The sequence below is a fragment of the Trichoderma evansii genome (assembly GCF_050947405.1).
Source record: "Trichoderma evansii strain SZMC 28006 chromosome Unknown GGI43scaffold_3, whole genome shotgun sequence".
NCBI classification, from domain to species: domain Eukaryota; kingdom Fungi; phylum Ascomycota; class Sordariomycetes; order Hypocreales; family Hypocreaceae; genus Trichoderma; species Trichoderma evansii.
Window position 1 is genome coordinate 250,765 of NW_028145203.1, and position 17,162 is coordinate 267,926.

At 51.2% G+C, this 17,162-nt stretch overlaps 6 protein-coding genes across 6 annotated transcripts; 3 read left to right on the forward strand and 3 right to left on the reverse strand.

The window, feature by feature from the left end:
- Positions 1-782: 782 nt before the first annotated feature.
- On the forward strand, positions 783-2,462 carry GGI43DRAFT_380182 (tRNA (uracil(54)-C(5))-methyltransferase; the record flags this gene model as incomplete). Its single annotated transcript, XM_083202943.1, has 1 exon — positions 783-2,462. One exon carries the CDS (start codon positions 783-785, stop codon positions 2,460-2,462), a length of 1,680 nt encoding a protein of 559 aa, XP_083063794.1.
- Positions 2,463-2,603: 141 nt separating this feature from the next.
- GGI43DRAFT_235150 (myosin-binding striated muscle assembly central-domain-containing protein) lies at positions 2,604-5,221 on the reverse strand. The gene is made up of 2 exons (XM_083200587.1): positions 4,203-5,221; positions 2,604-4,100 (listed from the first exon to the last, which is right to left on the reverse strand). The coding sequence occupies exons 1-2, from the start codon at positions 4,950-4,952 to the stop codon at positions 2,745-2,747; spliced, it is 2,106 nt and encodes a 701-aa protein (XP_083063795.1). The 5' UTR covers positions 4,953-5,221; the 3' UTR covers positions 2,604-2,744.
- A 668-nt stretch (positions 5,222-5,889) lies between these two features.
- GGI43DRAFT_235141 (TFIIH/NER complex subunit TFB4) lies at positions 5,890-7,331 on the forward strand. The gene has a single exon (XM_083200586.1). It carries the CDS (start codon positions 6,003-6,005, stop codon positions 7,086-7,088), a length of 1,086 nt encoding a protein of 361 aa, XP_083063796.1. The 5' UTR covers positions 5,890-6,002; the 3' UTR covers positions 7,089-7,331.
- GGI43DRAFT_235140 (nucleophile aminohydrolase) lies at positions 7,332-9,692 on the reverse strand. The gene is made up of 3 exons (XM_083200585.1): positions 9,379-9,692; positions 9,104-9,303; positions 7,332-9,026 (listed from the first exon to the last, which is right to left on the reverse strand). Exons 1-3 carry the CDS (start codon positions 9,570-9,572, stop codon positions 7,576-7,578), a joined length of 1,845 nt encoding a protein of 614 aa, XP_083063797.1. The 5' UTR covers positions 9,573-9,692; the 3' UTR covers positions 7,332-7,575.
- A 900-nt stretch (positions 9,693-10,592) lies between these two features.
- On the forward strand, positions 10,593-12,809 carry GGI43DRAFT_395331 (actin-related protein 3). The gene is made up of 6 exons (XM_083204861.1): positions 10,593-10,846; positions 10,952-10,974; positions 11,055-11,329; positions 11,391-11,477; positions 11,528-12,361; positions 12,424-12,809. Exons 1-6 carry the CDS (start codon positions 10,812-10,814, stop codon positions 12,487-12,489), a joined length of 1,320 nt encoding a protein of 439 aa, XP_083063798.1. The 5' UTR covers positions 10,593-10,811; the 3' UTR covers positions 12,490-12,809.
- On the reverse strand, positions 12,787-14,661 carry GGI43DRAFT_395334 (chaperonin 10-like protein). Its single transcript, XM_083204862.1, has 2 exons — positions 14,120-14,661; positions 12,787-14,054 (listed from the first exon to the last, which is right to left on the reverse strand). Exons 1-2 carry the CDS (start codon positions 14,178-14,180, stop codon positions 13,051-13,053), a joined length of 1,065 nt encoding a protein of 354 aa, XP_083063799.1. The 5' UTR covers positions 14,181-14,661; the 3' UTR covers positions 12,787-13,050.
- Between the last annotated feature and the right edge of the window lie 2,501 nt (positions 14,662-17,162).

The window sequence follows — 17,162 nt, forward strand, 5'->3', positions numbered from 1 at the left end:
ATATAGCAAGATAAGATCTCCAAACCCCTGCTGATGCGTCTCCGAGAGATGGGTATAAGTAGTAACACATGGTTCTTCCGGTGTTCCACTCAGAAGGGCAGGTCTTGGAAACAGCAATTTGATGCCCGCTGCAGCATCACCTCAGCCAGCCCCCGAAGCACGAACACAGGCATCTCCACACAAGGGCCCGGCTATCTGTGTGACAGCCATGTGGATTCCATTCGGCGAGCTCCGCAACTATGCAAGTCAGCTGGATGGCAGTCCCAGCGGCCGGGCTCTTGTTTTGCCTGCCAACCAGCCCTCGTGACGGACAGCAAGTTGTGTCTTAGTGCAAGGCCTGGCAAAAGTGCCCCATTTCAGTGACAAAACAAAAATGGAAAACGGAGGGACCGCCCCGGCCGCTAAGCGGTGCTGGAGCCAATCGCCGCCATGGCGCATGGCCGATTGCGCAGCCAATCAGAGCCGACTCATAGGTAACAATACATGTATAGACTGTGATAAGATAAGACATTTTTTCTTCCTACCGACTCTATGGGGGCGTAAACTACATATGAAGACTCAATACAGTGGATGAGATTGCAGATCTTCAGCGACGACAAAATTATAGTCTTGGATCATCGGAGCATCTTCTGCTATAATTAATTTTCCGATTGCTTCGGACTGCTACGTCGTCTATGAGAGCTTTGATACGGCCCTCGTCGTATCTCAGCATCACTAGATCATTCCTACAGCCTTATCGACTGAGACCTCAACCCATCCATCTCCTCCGTCCATTGGCACACATGGCGACCGCTCAATCCTCTCCGGCTGTTTCAGCCCCCGTGTCCACTCCAGCTGCACCTACTCAGACAAGCAGCAATGGCGCCAATGGCAACAGACCCAAGCGACCCAATCCCGGCGGCAACAATCGCAGCTGGAAGCAGAAGAAGACAAAGAGGGAGAAGAACATTACTGAGGGCTCCTCAGAAGAAGTTTTGCGATACGACATCGAGGCACTCCTAGAATCGCGTAGATCCGAGACGGATACACCAGCTGAGGGCGAGACCACTGAGGCGAAAGAAGACCTGCCCGCTGAAGGAACCGAGACCGAAGTCGAAGTCCTCGAGCTCTCCTCCACCGGCGATGGCTTGGCCATGAAGCCCGGCTCCAACCAGGTCTACGTTGTCCCCTTTACCGTGCCCGGAGACGTCGCCAAGGTGAAAGTCTTCCGCCACCTGCGCCGCGAGAACCAGACCGTCGCCGATTTCATCTCAATCGTCAAGCCCTCCCCGCTGCGCGACGACTCCCGCATCCAGTGCAAATACTTCTCCACCTGCGGCGGCTGTCAGTTCCAGATGCTCGACTATGCCGAGCAGCTCCGCCGCAAGAGGAGGATCGTCGACAAGGCCTTCCAGAACTTTGCCAACCTCCCTGCTGAGCTGGTCCCCGCCATCCTCGACACCATCGGCAGCCCCCTGCAGTACGGCTACCGAACCAAGCTGACGCCTCACTTCGATGGCCCGCCGGGCTTCCACAGCAGGAAGAATAAGGGTGGTCCCAAGCCCAAGTTCGACAGCTGCCCCGATATTGGCTTCATGAAAAAGGGCCAGCGTAAAGTTATGGATATTGAAGACTGCCCCATCGGCACCGACGTCGTCAGGCAGGGCATGAAGCGAGAGCGAGAGAGGATGCAAAAGGAGTTTGGTGACTACCAGCGAGGCGCAACCATTCTCCTGCGTGAAAACACCCAGCGCTACCCCGTTGACGCCGAAGGTGACGCTGCACCCCCGAAGCAAGAAGATCTTGCCCCTTACACCGTCCGCAACGACAGCGAGTTCGGCATCGACGTCAAAACCTGCGAGACCGACTCCAAGGCCACCACCCACGAATACATCCGCGACCACCACTTCACCAACCCCGCCGGCTCCTTCTTCCAGAACAACAACTCCATCCTGCCCGTCTTCACAGACTACATCAAGGAACACGTCCTCCCGCCTTCTTCTCCTTCATCCATCAAGTACCTCATCGACGCCTACTCCGGCTCGGGACTCTTCACAATCACCCTGGCATCCGTCTTCCAGCACTCCACTGGCATCGACATCGCTGCTGACTCCATCAACTCCGCTCGCCACAACGCTGAGCTCAACGGCCTCGGCGAGGACCGCTGCAAGTTCATCGCCGCTGACGCCGGCGAGCTCTTCAAGAACGTTTCCTACAACGCTGACGAAACAACCGTCATTCTGGATCCCCCGCGCAAGGGTTGTGACGCCGATTTCCTCGGCCAGCTGAGGCGCTTTGGACCCAAGAGGGTCGTCTATGTCAGTTGCAACGTGCATACCCAGGCTCGTGACGTGGGAGTTCTGGTGAGGGGCGAAGGAGAGGGTAAGAGATATGAGATTGAGAGCCTGAGAGGCTTCGATTTCTTCCCCCAGACAGGACACGTAGAGGGAGTTGCTGTATTAAACAGGGTGGAGGAGAGCTGAGACAAAGGAAAAGGGTAAAAAGCATTTTATAGACATAATGATATGAAGACTTCACCTTTTGAAATTATAAGGCTACTTTGATGCAATTTGTTCTCATTGAATACGTGAATACATTCATATATGCATGCATCTAGGAGATGCACAATAACAAAAGAGGGCCCGCCAGAATTTTTGATGCCAACATTGCTTTGCAGTAGGTTTAACACAGAGCAAGCATTAAGAGAAATGATTCCAATAAACAAAGCAGAAAACAAGGACACAGGGTCTATCCTCTTCGTCTTCTTACTCCTGTCCCAAAAGTGCCTTTAGTGTCTGCACAGTAATCTCTAGAACCTCTGGCCTCCTAGTAAGCTTCAGAGAGTTCTTCAGAGCCTCCACGCCGCCTTCCTTGGTGACCTTTTCTCGCGCGAGTGTGCAGACTTCTGCGTCTCCCGCAACCATGTTGTAGAGGGTGACTACACCTCTATGCCGCAGGCCCTCGTCCGCATCCGTACACATGCCGAGGATCACCTTGATACCATTTTCTCGCTGTAGCACCAGCTTCGCAACGCTCTCGTAGCCTGTCAAAGATGCCAAAGCTCCGCCCGCTGCGCTGCGTGTGCCTTCGTCTTCAGCGTCAGCAAGAGCTAACATTATGTGAACTCGATTCTTGGCTTGAGGGTTGCCATCTGCGTATAGGGCTATACCCTCAGGGGCTTGCGTCAAGTTACAGACCAGTTCAACAGCAGCCTTGGAGACGAGATTGTTTGAAGCTAGCATCTGCTCCTCGATCTGAGGCCAGGCATTGCTGATGATGGCGCGAGGAATTTCTTCATCCTCCATCGAAGCCAGGTTAGTCAGGGCCATAAGTCCCTCAAACGTTGGGAGTAAGTCCCGTCTCTCGGCTGCGGGATCTGGTGGAAGGATTGAGGCCAGAGGTCGGATAGCGGTGCTGGCTGGGACCGATCGATTTCCTCCAAAGACGAGATTAGGATTTATGCTAATGAGGATCCGTGCGAGGGCATGAGCGGCCATACGGCGACCTGTCTCTTCTCCTTCCGGAAAACTCATCCATGCACCCAGTAGGAGATTAATAGCGCCCTGCTGAGCTAATGAACCACGGAACGCCTTTGTCGTGGCGAATGAGTGAATGATAGATATAGTGATGGCCATGGATGCCGGAGATGCATGCTTGCTTTGTGCAACAAGAACAGGTGTGAGGCCGGCTTCAAAGACCACTTTACACCTCTTAGCAACATGTTCGTCGTCATCCAGATTATCTGGAGCAGCCATTTTCCCAGCTGCATCTGCGTACGCCTTGAGCTGAGACATCTTCTTGTCCTCTTCAGAAAGAGTAGGTCGATACCGAGTTAAGTTGAGAAAAATGCTTAAAAGTCCATATGTCGATGGTGAACGAGGGGGTGCATCTTTCAGCATTGACACAAGCTTCTTGATTAGTTCGGGATTGTTAATGATTGTTTCCTTAATCTTCGGTTGTAGCGATGAATACGCCAGGCCCTCTATAGAATGCTGCCTTCCGTGATCTTCATCACGCAAAATCATCTTGGTGAACATGCCGGATAAATCTTCAATGCTAGTGACCGCCGCCTCGATTCTAGGTTGGTTTGGATCATTCGTTGATGGGTTCGAGGGCACTACCTTCATTCTGAGTCAGTCAGCCATAATAGATTTACGTATTTTTGTTGCTGTCTCCCCATATTGTAGCTCTCAAAATAGGGGAACCAGATTCAGATTCCTTACTCTTAGTTTGGCCAAAATAACAGCAGCCAAGTGTTGTACTTGCTCAGAATGTCTTCTCATGTTGATGGAGCCACCCTCGCTGTGCACGTTGGGATCCGCATTCATACTGCGAACTTCCCCGTCCAGATCCTGGTCAACCACCTCCTCGAGCCACTCCACGCAATATTTCTGTATGGCCTCTCGACACGCTGCGTTCATACAAGAAGCGTTTAGCATTTCCAAACACGCTGTTTCGACTTTTCGGCTCTTCCACTTTCTCCTCATTAGCGGGCCTAGTGAAACAAGAAACCCTTCGTTTAGGAAGAGCTCGGCGGAGAGATCCGGAACAATGGGGAAGATGGCCGCAGCGACGCAAAAGGCAACGATGTAGTCATCGTATGTGCCTCTCTTGACCCTATCAAAGAAGAAAGTAGACAGCTTCTCCTTGCCATTCTCACCTGCGGCCCTTAGGTATGCTGAGGTGACGAGAGTGGCGTGGCCCCGGACAACTTCAGGCTGCCGCATGTCGAGATAGCACAGAATCGTATCTACACAGTCACCGTCAATGAGAGTGGTGATGGACTTGTGATCTTTGTTCTTCTCCTGCGCATTAGCATCATCGTTGAGCAATTTGGTCAGCTCATTCAAGTCCTTGCACGTCTCGTCATCTTCTTGGCCGCCTTCCATCAACCGCGCAAAGATGAGAAGCGTCTGGTCCTCGAGCGAGGCAGCCGGACCAGAATTCCGAAGGGTCTCAGCTACAGCTGCCATCTTGAGCTTGTTTCAGGTTTTGTTGAACAGACTCAGGCTCAAGGCTGCATTTGTAATGTCACAAGCAACGCTATCAAGAACAACGCGAGTAATGGTGAGTCGTGAGAGAGACACTAAGCTCCTTGCTGCTTCGTTATAGCTTCCTGCAGGCCGGTGGTGGGCAAGACGTTGAACAGCAAAAGATCCGACGACGCTGAAGCCGCCTTGGAAAGTTGAAGTTATAGCGACGTCACAGGCCACAGCTTCCCCCAAGACCAGATAAAATCAAAAGAAGCTCTGCAGATCCCACCAGGCGTCTGTCCCACTCTGATAGTAGAAGCTTCGAACCCCACCCCCCACTGCGTCACCAGCGTGTTAGCGCTGTGTTACCGCCATCCGAATAGTAGCCAGTGATATCGCCAGAGCCACCACGCTGCCGCCACGTTAATTCTGGGTATCATCGCTGGAGCCTTGGACTGCTAGCTGCTGGAGGCGCAGATATAGTTCACACCTCTGCTGGCGTCATCAGCCAATTGACTTTGGATAAGAGCCCATAATGCTGCTAGCACTGGGTCCAGGCATCAATTTGCTTAGCGAGCTTATTGCGTACTTATCAAGAGGGAGAGCAATTCAGCTGATAGAAGGATAAGGTGATAAATGACAGTCACGTGCTTTGGCGTTTGTCCTTCAAGCCTCTTTTCATCTCGCGATCTCAAGTCAGCCTTGCAGCATCGCAAGACAGTGACAGAGCTTGTCACCGGGTAGTGGCTAATCTGCAGAATCTCAGCTGTTGGATGAAGCCACACAGGGGTCTTGGACATGTCTTGATATGCTATTTTGGCCATGCCTGTTGAGCTCTAGCTGTTCCATTGTGCTGCACTCATCTCTTGGCCTCACTCGACAACTCCAAAAAACCCCAGTCTCGCAGCGGCAGTCTCTCTTCAAGCCACCACGTCGAAGCAGCTCTGATTCTCTCCTCCTCTTAACCTGACCTCGTAGCTGTCTCCGCCAGCCTTCGTCCACTCCATCCATCCACTCACCCACCGAACAAATCAACCACCGCCGCCCACCATGGATGCCGTCGACGTCTCGGAGCACTACGAGGTCACCTCCGTCGACAGCCCTCCCTCCCTCCTCTCCATCGTCATCGACACCAACCCACGCGCCTGGGCCGCCCTCGACTCCCGCCTCTCCCTCTCCCAGGCAATTTCCAACATTCTCGTCTTCGTCAACGCCCACTTAGCCTTCAGCAACACCAACCAGGTCGCAGTCATAGCCGCGCACGTGAATCGCGCAGTATGGCTATATCCCGCTGCTCAGAAGCCGGCGGCGGCAAAGGACAACTCGGGAGACGTCCAGATGCAAGACGTGTCGGCTGAGACGAATAAATCTTCATCACCATCGGCCAACAAGTACCCCCAGTTTGCGCAGATCGAGTCTTCCGTCTTCTCGTCCATTCAGAACCTCATGGCCGAGACCACGGTGCAAGACCTCGATCAAGTAACAACACAGCTCTCCGGAGCCCTGACACTCGCGCTTTGCCGCATCAACAAGGCCTCACAAGCTCTCAGCTCGTCAGACACGACTCTCTCCAACGCTGCTCCGGTCAATTCCACCGCCCCTCCTCCCGTCAAAGGCCGAATCGTCGTCATCTCCGTCTCAGACTCTGAACCGTCTCAATACATCCCTACCATGAATGCTGTCTTTGCGGCTGCTCATAATCAAGTTGCCATTGATACCATTGCTCTTGCTGGCGATTCAACCTTCCTCCAACAAGCATGCTTCAACACCAACGGCATCTTTCTCAAGGCATCCAACCCTCAAGGCCTGCTAACCTACCTCATGTTTGGTCTTATCCCCGATACAGAAGCTCGCGAGTCAATCATTACGCCTACCCATGACACCGTCGACTTTCGAACTGCCTGCTTTTGCCATGGCAAGGTCGTCGACACTGGTTTCGTCTGCTCCGTCTGCCTGAGTATATTCTGCGAACCTCCTGAGAACGCAGAATGTCTTACGTGCGGTACTGTGCTAGCGCTGGGTAACTACGGTGCTAAACCTGCCGTCGTGCCTCGGAAGAAGAAAAAGAAGAAGAAGATTGTCAACGGTAGCGGGCGTGAGGAGACAGGGAGTGCTACAGGGACGCCAAAGCCTTGATTTAATTAGCGTCCTTGGAGGTTATTAGGCCATGTAGGAGAGGAAATGACCAATTTCACACGAGCCTATTATTGAGGCTTTTTGATGTCTTATCTGGAAGTTTAAGTCGCAATCTAAAAAGGAAAACAAAGCATGTTATTTAATTATATACCGATACCCAAGGTAGTGTAGAGATGGATCTCCACTCAAAGCGGTCGGCGAAATCCGTCTTGAGTATAAGATAGAGGAGTTCTGGAAAAGGGGATATCTATAGGAATACAGGAGGATAATGCTATATGAATATCATACAAAAGAGAAAAGAGGTAAAACCTTCAGCGGCTAAAATGAAGAAGAAATAAAGAAAAACCAGAATACAGAGCCCAACGCCGCTATCCCTTCCCACGCGCAAAGTGCCAAATTGCTCCCAATACCCCTCTAGCTTGGTCTAGTCCTTGAAATGCCAAGTAGAAACTCCTGGCCCTTTTTTTCTTTCATTTTTGCTGATATTTTATTCCAGCTGGACTTTGCGGCCACCTTTGGCAATCTTAGCACCGTCGGGCAGTCGTGACATGACGCATCGTGGCTCCTTTTCCAAGCCACCCATTGATGCCAGAGCAAAGGAGTCTGTATTGTGGGCAAAGTATAGATAGTAGCCTCTACTGGTCTTTTTCACGGCCATAATACCGATGGCGCCTGCGGAATGACAACTTCTCACCCCGGGGTGATCCATAAAGTCCTTAGCTATGAAAGATTCCATGACGGCGTCCTCGTCCTCATCTTGAACATCGATACCGGCAGGGCCACGGCGTGTCCCATGATAAAGACGCTCAGCACATCTCTGTGACGCCATTGTGGTAGCCATGTGCTCTCCTGTGCCACTTGTTACGGCCGCAACAGTGACATTGTCGTCGTCATCCTCGGCACAAGGTACAACGGCTGTTCCAATGCCAACCAGAGCAGCAGGCCCCAAGCGGCCTCGATGTTTCATTCCGATACCACCAGACGAAGATCCTGCTGCGATGTGGCCGCTATCATCAATTGCAATAGCACCAATAGTGTCTGTGACCAAATCCTCATTGGCACTATCAAACTGGAACTGGCGCTTTGCGGTTTGTGAGCTGGAATCCTCGTTTTCTTTTGACGTGTCAAGCGGACGCTTAAGACCGCGAATGCTTATCACAGATCCATCTCGTCCTTGACCTTGATTCTCGCCTTCGTCATCTAAACCCTCTTGGAGCTCACCAAAATTTTCGCTGGAAAGCCTCGCCCCATCGAAATGCGACGCTGTTGAGTCGTCCGCTAACTTGGTGTCATCTGGAGCAGCGTCTCCGCTCACGCCGTTTCCATGGCCAACTTGATTAATGTTTTTGGAATGGCGTTTCAGGCGACTGGGTGAAAAATTACGGCTTACGTTGCTTGCTGGGGTTATGGGCGTCGTATGCACTGAAGCTCCTGGTGTCTTTCGCGAGAAAGGTCGAGATGTATTCGTTGGAGTAGAGGATAGAGCACGAGCATACGTTGCTGGATATACTGGAGGCTCAAAATTCACGTCTGTGTTGGGTGTGCCGACATAAGGCGAATCAGGCTGACCTTCGTTCCATGTTCCTGCCAAGATTGCCGCAGTGTGATCCCTAGGATATAGTTTATGAGGATCCGTCACTGTCACTGCATCATATTGGTACGGAGCATTGCCTATATTGATATTGTTGAAAGCCGAGCTGGCCTTGGCGTCTTTGGGGTTAATCTCGGCTCTCTTCAAGTCTTCTTGCCATTTCAGGAAACGATCCCTGGAATTTCTGGAAACGAGATATTCGTTGCCATAAGTTGCCATTCCGTGCTCTTCGGCAAAATTTCTCGCCCCTTCGCCTACGAGGGCATTTGGGGGGACTCGGCGAAGGCTCAGGGGTTTGTTGCTTGTGTCCAAGATGAGCTTAGCCAGTGAGATGGGATTTTTAACATCTAACAGCAATAGCAGTCTGGTCAGTAGGCAGATGGCACTCAGCAGATTAGGAAACTAGGTAAAAGAATCGACTGACTTGGAACAGCGCCACAGGCACCGCTACGACCCAAATGATCAACGATTGTCGCATCACATTCGACGGTGCCGTCGATTGATAGATTGGAGCCATAACCGGCGTTCGTTATCTCTTTGTTCTCGAGTATAACCAGAGCAGCTTCAACAGCCTCGGTAGCAGTGGCACCGGCTTTTAAGAATTTCATGCCCATCTCGCAGGCCCTATAGAAAACTCTTAGAGTCAGAATATATATCGTATAGTAGCAGGTTAGGAAATGGCACAAAGGGCAGTCTTACGCCACGCAGGCTTGAAGATGAACATGCTCGTTTTGGTGACTGTGAAAGCCAGCTCCTGCATGTATAAAGATTGCCGGAACGCATTTGAGCTGCTTCTGACCAAGGCCAAGAACCCGGTCGAGTGCGCCATCGGTACCACAAGTATTATCGTCCATCACGGGGGAAAATCCTTCATCGTCACAGCTACTGCTCATGCTTCGGCCAAGTATTGATTGGGAAAAATCGTGCTGAGATGTATAAAACGTTATCGGACAGCTTTCGATAAGAGAGGCGATATTGATATACGTAAGAATTGAACCGAGAAGAAGGAGATGGAGTAGGTGAATGTAGTGATCCCACAAGAGGGACAAAGAGAAAAGAAAAGCGAGAAAAGGACCGAATCTTGGAGGTTTTGATTTTTTTTTTCTCTCCTTCTTTCTGGAATAGTTTGAATCAATGCCACCGCCTTTTGTTCTGCCAGCCGGCAGAGCGCAGTCGCCTTCACTGGAGACAGCCGAGGAATTGGCACCAGACACGCAGGCGGCAGGCAAAGGGAGTCGTTATTACAGCGGGTCCGTTGAGCTGCTGAAAGCTAAGGCTGCTATAAGTACGTAGAAGAGCTGTAAATATGGCAGGCGGATTCTGAAGCAGTGTTGAGATTGAGTCAAGGAAATCAGGCCATTAAGACGATGCCGCGGCGGGCATAATTCTTCGCAGGCAACGCCTTCCTTGCTGTCAATGGACTGGTTGAGTATACTATATTCTGTTTAAGTACCTTTTTATATTTATCTGGCTTTGCTTTGTTGACTGTTGAGCTTCATTTCTCTTTCTGCAAAAGGCCTTTTACGCTCGCATGCTGCAATTTATAGTAGACCCAATTCATTTATTACCCGACAATGAATAATGAATATTTCATGAAAGAAGGGATGGGAACTAACGACAAAAATAAATAGATGATCTTTAAATTTTATGATGTGTCGTTGTTGGAGTAGGCAAATGCATTTACCTACACATGTGCACGTACACCGTACACTATTCACCCGTGAAGCTATTCGCACAGCACTGCATGACGTCGGGGCAAAAAACATGGGCAACTCGCAGCTCCCCACAGAAGCGCCCCCTTAACCTCATAAACTCCAATAAACAGCTAGCCAGGCGACTTGGCGGGGCGGGGCTAGCACGGTGAGATTCGTCAGAGCAACTGGAGCTGGTGCCTCACAGGCCCTCCGCCCCCTCTATCTTTAGCGGTCTTGCCTCTGTAGTCGGGGCCTGCCTAGCCACTCCAGGCACGTTACGTACTCCGTCTCGACATCCGCATCTCCCCACCTGTCCCTAGACTCAAGCGTCCAGCTGTCGAAGTGCCATTGCTGCGCTCTCCCGCCTCCAACGATCACGAAGCTTCACCGTCACAACTCTGGGAGCTTGTGCCTGTGCTGCCAGCACCTTCTTCAATCATGGCGAACCAAACTCCCGCCGTTGTCATGGACAAGTAAGTCTTGATTCCTGTCGTGGATGCATCACACAGCCCGCCCCTCTCTCCTCTCTCCTGGATGGCTCCAGACAACAGCTCGACGCAAGGTGCTAACTCGTCCAGCGGCACGGGTTTCTCTAAGCTAGGTACTATCTCGCCCGTCTCCTCGCCAATGTGCATCTCGTCTACGAAACTGCGGTCGACTGACATGAGCTCGCTCTGCTAGGTTTTGCCGGCAACGATTCCCCTTCATTCGTCTTCCCTACCGCCATCGCGACCAAGGCTGCCAGTGGAGGTGCCGGAGGATCAGGATCGGGTCGTCCGGCCGTTGGCAATAAGCCTTCGTTCCTTACCGGAGGAGCTGGTCCCAGCGGCCACTTGAACTCGAAGCGCGGAACCGAGGACTTGGACTTCTATATCGGTGACGAGGCCATTAACGCCGCGGCTGGTCCTGGATACGGCCTCCACTATCCCATCCGCCATGGCCAGATTGAGAACTGGGTATGAGACCAACAATTGCGGTCTATTGGGGAGAGGCATTGTCTTGCTAACCAGCAATTAGGACCACATGGAGCGATTCTGGTCAAACTCCATCTTCAAGTACCTGCGAGTCGAGCCCGAAGACCACTACTTCCTTCTCACCGAGCCTGTAGGTTCCCATGATGGCTCTGATAATTGGCAGCTGCTAACATCTGATAGCCGCTGAACCCTCCCGAGAACCGAGAAAACACTGCCGAGATCTTCTTCGAGTCTTTCAACTGTGCCGGCATGTACATTGCCGTGCAAGCTGTTCTTGCTCTTGCGGCCTCGTGGACCTCTTCCAAGGTCTCGGACCGATCCTTGACCGGTACTGTTATTGACTCTGGTGATGGTGTCACCCACGTCATCCCAGTCGCTGAAGGATACGTTATCGGATCCTCAATCAAGTCGATCCCTGTTGCCGGACGAGACATTACATACTTTGTCCAGTCACTGCTGCGAGATCGTGGCGAGCCCGATTCCTCCCTGAAGACGGCCCAGGAGATCAAGGAAGAGTACTGCTACGTCTGCCCCGACATTGTCAAAGAGTTTGCCCGCTACGACCGTGACCGCAGCCGTTTTGCCAAGCACGTTGTGACCCAGCCCGGTGGTCGCCAGGTCACTGTCGACGTCGGTTACGAACGTTTCTTGGCTCCCGAGATTTTCTTCAACCCTGAAATCTACACCTCAGATTTCCTAACCCCGCTGCCAACAGTTGTGGATGGCGTCATCCAGCAGTCCCCCATTGATGTTCGACGAGGTCTCTACAAGAACATTGTCCTGTCTGGTGGAAGCACCCTCTACAAGGACTTTGGAAGACGTTTACAGCGAGACATTAAGCTGCTCGTCGATGCCCGAATCCAGGCTAGCGAGCAGCGCAGCGGTGGTGCCCGTAGCGGTGGAGTGGACGTCCAGGTCATTACTCACAAGAGACAGCGACATGGACCCTGGTTCGGCGGTAGTCTGCTCGGCCAGACTCCCGAGTTCCGATCCTACTGCCACACCAAGGCAGAGGTACGTCATACCACTTTATTCGATTGCGTTTTGAAACACAGCATGACTAACAACTCGTTTAGTACCAAGAATACGGACCTAGCATTGTGCGAAGATTTGCTCTTCTCGGTGGCCCTGGCGGTTCATAAAAGGCGGTGTTATAAGCGATTAAGGAAAGGGCGCGGGGTATTAGAAGCTTGGAAGATGCGTTTTTACTTTAGTGAAAGAGGATATATGCACAATATACTACATATGTATGCTCTGTCATGTCCGATGAAAGTTACCATGAAGCATGTATTCGCCTAAACTGAGTTGAACCAGCGAGAGCCACATCTTTCGTGTTTACTATGCAGTGAATGTATCTTAGAGCCAATGATAAAGCCTTGTAATTGTTTTTGTTGAAATCCATTTATATATTCACAGATTATATTTTCAGAAAGAGCAAGTTGGTCAAATATATTTCATTTCTCATATCATTAACTTCAAATAAACAGCTGCTCGTAAGTCTCGTTGCCTGTACACCCCGCCCGCCATCATATATAGGTACATATCAATAAAAAGACAATCCTTGCCCAACAAACAACAAACTCTGCCATTCCCACACCAACCCGCCAGCCTATACTCCTAGATTTGTATCTGAATCATCTGATTTTTCTTTTACTTTTTTCTTTCTTGTTTGTTGAGCTTTTGAAAACTTCTCAAGCACACATTTATTTGGATGTGTCAACAACGTAGCGGCCGGCAATCTTGGCCTCGTGCATCAATGTGTAAACATCCTGGAGCTGGCTCAGGCCAATGGACTTGTAAGGAACGTTGATCAATCCTCGTGCGAAGAAGTCCAGAGCCTCAGCGGTATCAGCTCGGTTGCCGACGTAGCTGCCCTTGATGTTGATCATGCGGACGACAGTGTCAAAGACGGGAGCAGAGAGGTTGGCATTGGCGGGGAGACCAATGCAGACCAGGACACCCTTTGAGCGGAGGTATTGTGTGGCCTGCTGGAAGGGCTTCTCCTGCACGGCGACGAGCAGAGCGGCGTATGGGCCCTCACCATCGGGAGTGGCGGCCTTGACGTCGGCAACGATGTCTTTTGACTTTGTGAAGTCGATGAAGGTGGAGGCACCGAGCTTGAGGCACAGGTCGCGCTTCTCGTCACCGGCATCAATGGCAATGGCGTGGATGCCCATGGCCTTGGCGTACTGGATGGCAATGCTGCCGAGACCACCACCAGCACCGACGATGGCGATTGTCTGGCCAGGACGGACGTTGGACTCCTTGATGCCCTTGTAGACGGTGATACCGGCGCACAGGATGGGAGCAACGGCCTCTAGGTTAGTGCCCTTAGGGATGCGAGCAACGTGAGCGGCCTTGGCAATGGCGTACTCCTGGAACGTGCCGTCGACGGTGTATCCAGACAGGAGGGCCTTCTTGCACAGGGACTCGTCGCTGTTCTGGCAGTAGGAGCAGCTGAGGCACGAGCCGTTGAGCCACTTGATACCGGCGAGGTCGCCAATCTCAATGTCGGTGACGAGCGAGCCGCGAGCGACGACGACACCGGCGCCTTCGTGGCCACCGACGAGGGGGAGGGGCTTTGTGTCGAGGGGCCAGTCGCCCATCATGGCGTGGAGGTCGGTGTGGCAGACACCGGAGTATTTGACGTTGACGAGGACTTCATCTGGTCCGGGTTGTTGGACGGGGATTCTCTTGTAGGTGGCAGCTAGAAACATATGTTAGCAAAATAGTTCATAACAAAGAAGTGATAGTAGAAAGATTGAGACGTACGTCCGCCGACCTTCTCGACAACTTGTGCCCACTGCTCAGTTGGAATATTGAGGCTGCCCATGATGAATGGAGGGGTAATTATTGTATATAGGAATTGACTTTTGTGTATGAGTCTATAATGTGGAAACGATTCAATTGACTGATAGGAAATATCAGAAGCTGGAAGAAAGCTGTTGATGATGAAAAGAGATACAGACAAGAACGGCCGGATAGATGACGAGCAGATGTGATTTATATAAAACTTTGTGAAGCCTCCCAGCCTAGCTCAACTCAGCTACAGCTAGCAAAGCTGCAGTACAACACAAAAGCGAGTGATATCATCTCATCGACTCCCTCTCACGTATCCTCTCTCTCTTTGCCCGTTCTCGGCTGGACGGACCGATCCATGATTGGGTAGCATCATTGAAAAGGGGGCACTTATCGCTGGTAAAGGCCGATGGTGGTGTGGCTATTCGGCCAGACATTTTAGTGAGTATCAAAATCACGAAACCGATACAAGTCGAGATAGCTGAAGCAGATAGTACACAGTAACAGGATGCAGCATAGCGGTTTAGCTTGGATTCGGTCGAGCGACGCCGGGGCCGGATAACTGGGGCGGGGGGTGCTGCATGCTACGCTACTGTACAAGGACATGGGTGGGTGGATTCGCTGGGCGCGCCATCATGCCATGCCGACATCATGCCATCAAGCCATATCAGATGCCCACCCGTCATGCAGCCTGCAGTCAAAGAGGGAAAAAAGCAAGCCACATCCTCATGTCCGTGGGCAAATCGATTGAATGCTTTTTGGCGGCGCCCCGTTGGCCCTTTTTTAGTTTTGCTGGATCCTTTTTTCATGATGCAGTTTGGTGAAGGCCCCCCACTCGCGGGACGGCCTCATCGGACAATCCTGAGCTGTTTTGGCACTGTCGAATGTTGTCTTGATCTGCCGTTGGGCGGCCTTACCAAGGCGTTTCTACTTTTTGTTTTCCATTCATATGAGAAAGAAACTCCGAGAAGAAGTGATACGTCACCAAAATCAACTTTGATTTTCAGCCAGATTGTGTAAAACGTGGGTATTCTGTATGATGCATTCGCTTTTGCTCGCTCGTCTTCGTACACGGCTTATACGAGGGCTTCACTTCCCATGCTACCTCTTGACAGTGCATATACAAGTTCCACAAAAGAGCTGAAGAGCACCAAGAAGCAGCGCTAGGCGTAACGGAATTTGATTCAAAGAATGAAGGCAGTGCCTAGTGTCCACAACCAAGATCCTTCCCATAGCTCCATGGAACTATCTCCAGCCACATCCATCGTCGATTACAAGCTCCCCTCTTGTTTTCTTCTGCCTAGTCCCACTAGTAGCTTTACACTTTTCACTTGCGAAATTACTAAAACATCAAGTGCCCGATAGTACAGAGAGATTGGATGCTGAGCGGGAATCACGGGCAAAAGTGGGCTTTGCGCCACAGTGTCCCGCGAAGTGAAACAAGAAGGATGAGGGGAGATTGCCGTAGATGAAGCTCCAGATACGGCGTAGCGTTTAGAGAGGTGTTTTCATTTATTTTTATATCATCATTACTAAATCTGGGATGGAGGGAAGAAGCATGAATGAGACGATGGGAGGACAAGTGCCTAGTCTAGAAGCCCAATTGCCGTGACACTTGCACGAGTCCTGAGAGGAGGCGGGCCATGGCGTGGGGTATCATCTGGCCAGATGGAAAACGGAGATGAAGACGGAGATTGACGACAGCTGTTGGCTTACATGCAGGTTCGGGGTTTCATTGTCGATGCTGTCCGGGTGACCAAGTGGTTCGGCGGGTGCCGCAGCGAGAAGCCGTGGTGTCAGTCGAGACTATGGAGTATACACTGCACAGCCAAAGAGCAGGCAGAGAGAAGCCGGGTATAGAACCAATCATGACTGCCTGACACATGTACAGCTACGGATCTAACTCGATAATCACAACATGGGATGTTATTTAGCTCCTATTGCAGCAAGACCTAATCTCCAAGGCTACTCCAGATCGCCAACTCCATGCTTTTCTTCCATGCTCTTACAAAGCCTGCCTTCTCCATATTAGTCCCCCCCGTATTAGTCCCCGTTACCCCATGTTATCCCCTTCTTATCCCCACAAAGATCCTTCTTCCTCAACCAACAGATTCCTCTCGTCCTCTCGATCGATTTGACAACAGTATTAAACCATGCCTACAAATACATCCTAGTTGCTAACAAGCCGTGACATTCTACCCCATCCATTATAGACGGACCGCAAGCCCACCCCGTTCCGCCGATAGATGCGGGCCCTGATAAGCCTCTTTGGCTCGCTCGAACGGATCAGCTCAGAGCCTCTTCTTAAGCCCACTAACCCTCTTTTACTAGTACAGTTGTGCACTAATTTTCTCTATCTCTATACGAACGTATGTATTTACCCCAGCTTTCCATCTCCCCTCCAGAAGAGGAATCCGGGGTGCATCGATTAGGCTACCAATTATTGATAGATGGGCGTCCGGGGATTGTGTTTCATAGGGTGGGAAGCGTCAAGCTTTCCGGCCGTCGCAGTCCGGCTCTGCGGATGAGAGATTCGTAGATGCGGGGAAACCGGAGCCTTGAGCTTAGAGCATGAGGTGTCAATTCCATCAATCCTGGGCCTGGTAGGGGTTTGCTTCGCAAAAATATGTCTTATGAGATTCGTCGTCGTAATGGGCTCCATAGAGAACGTTCAGCTGGTCTTTATCAAGTAATGCTGATGGGCCTAGACCGGGCTACAAGGCACGTTGGAAGGCGTACCAGTTGTTCCAACATGTCCAGGCTATGACTATTGGTTATCATGGACTAATATCTATTAGATCCATCTCTCAGCATATTGCCATTCTCAGCGAGAGATCTAATCGTGGTTGCGCAAGATTGATGACGGTGCAACCATCTGGCCGTCCATGCGTTTCCGTACTTACCCTACTGGGACTGCAGACTGGTTTTGGGAACTTTATGCGATATCCTCCTTGATTGCTACAACGCTTTTACATCTGCAACTGGCCTTACTCTAATTCTTTGCCTTGTTGTTCAA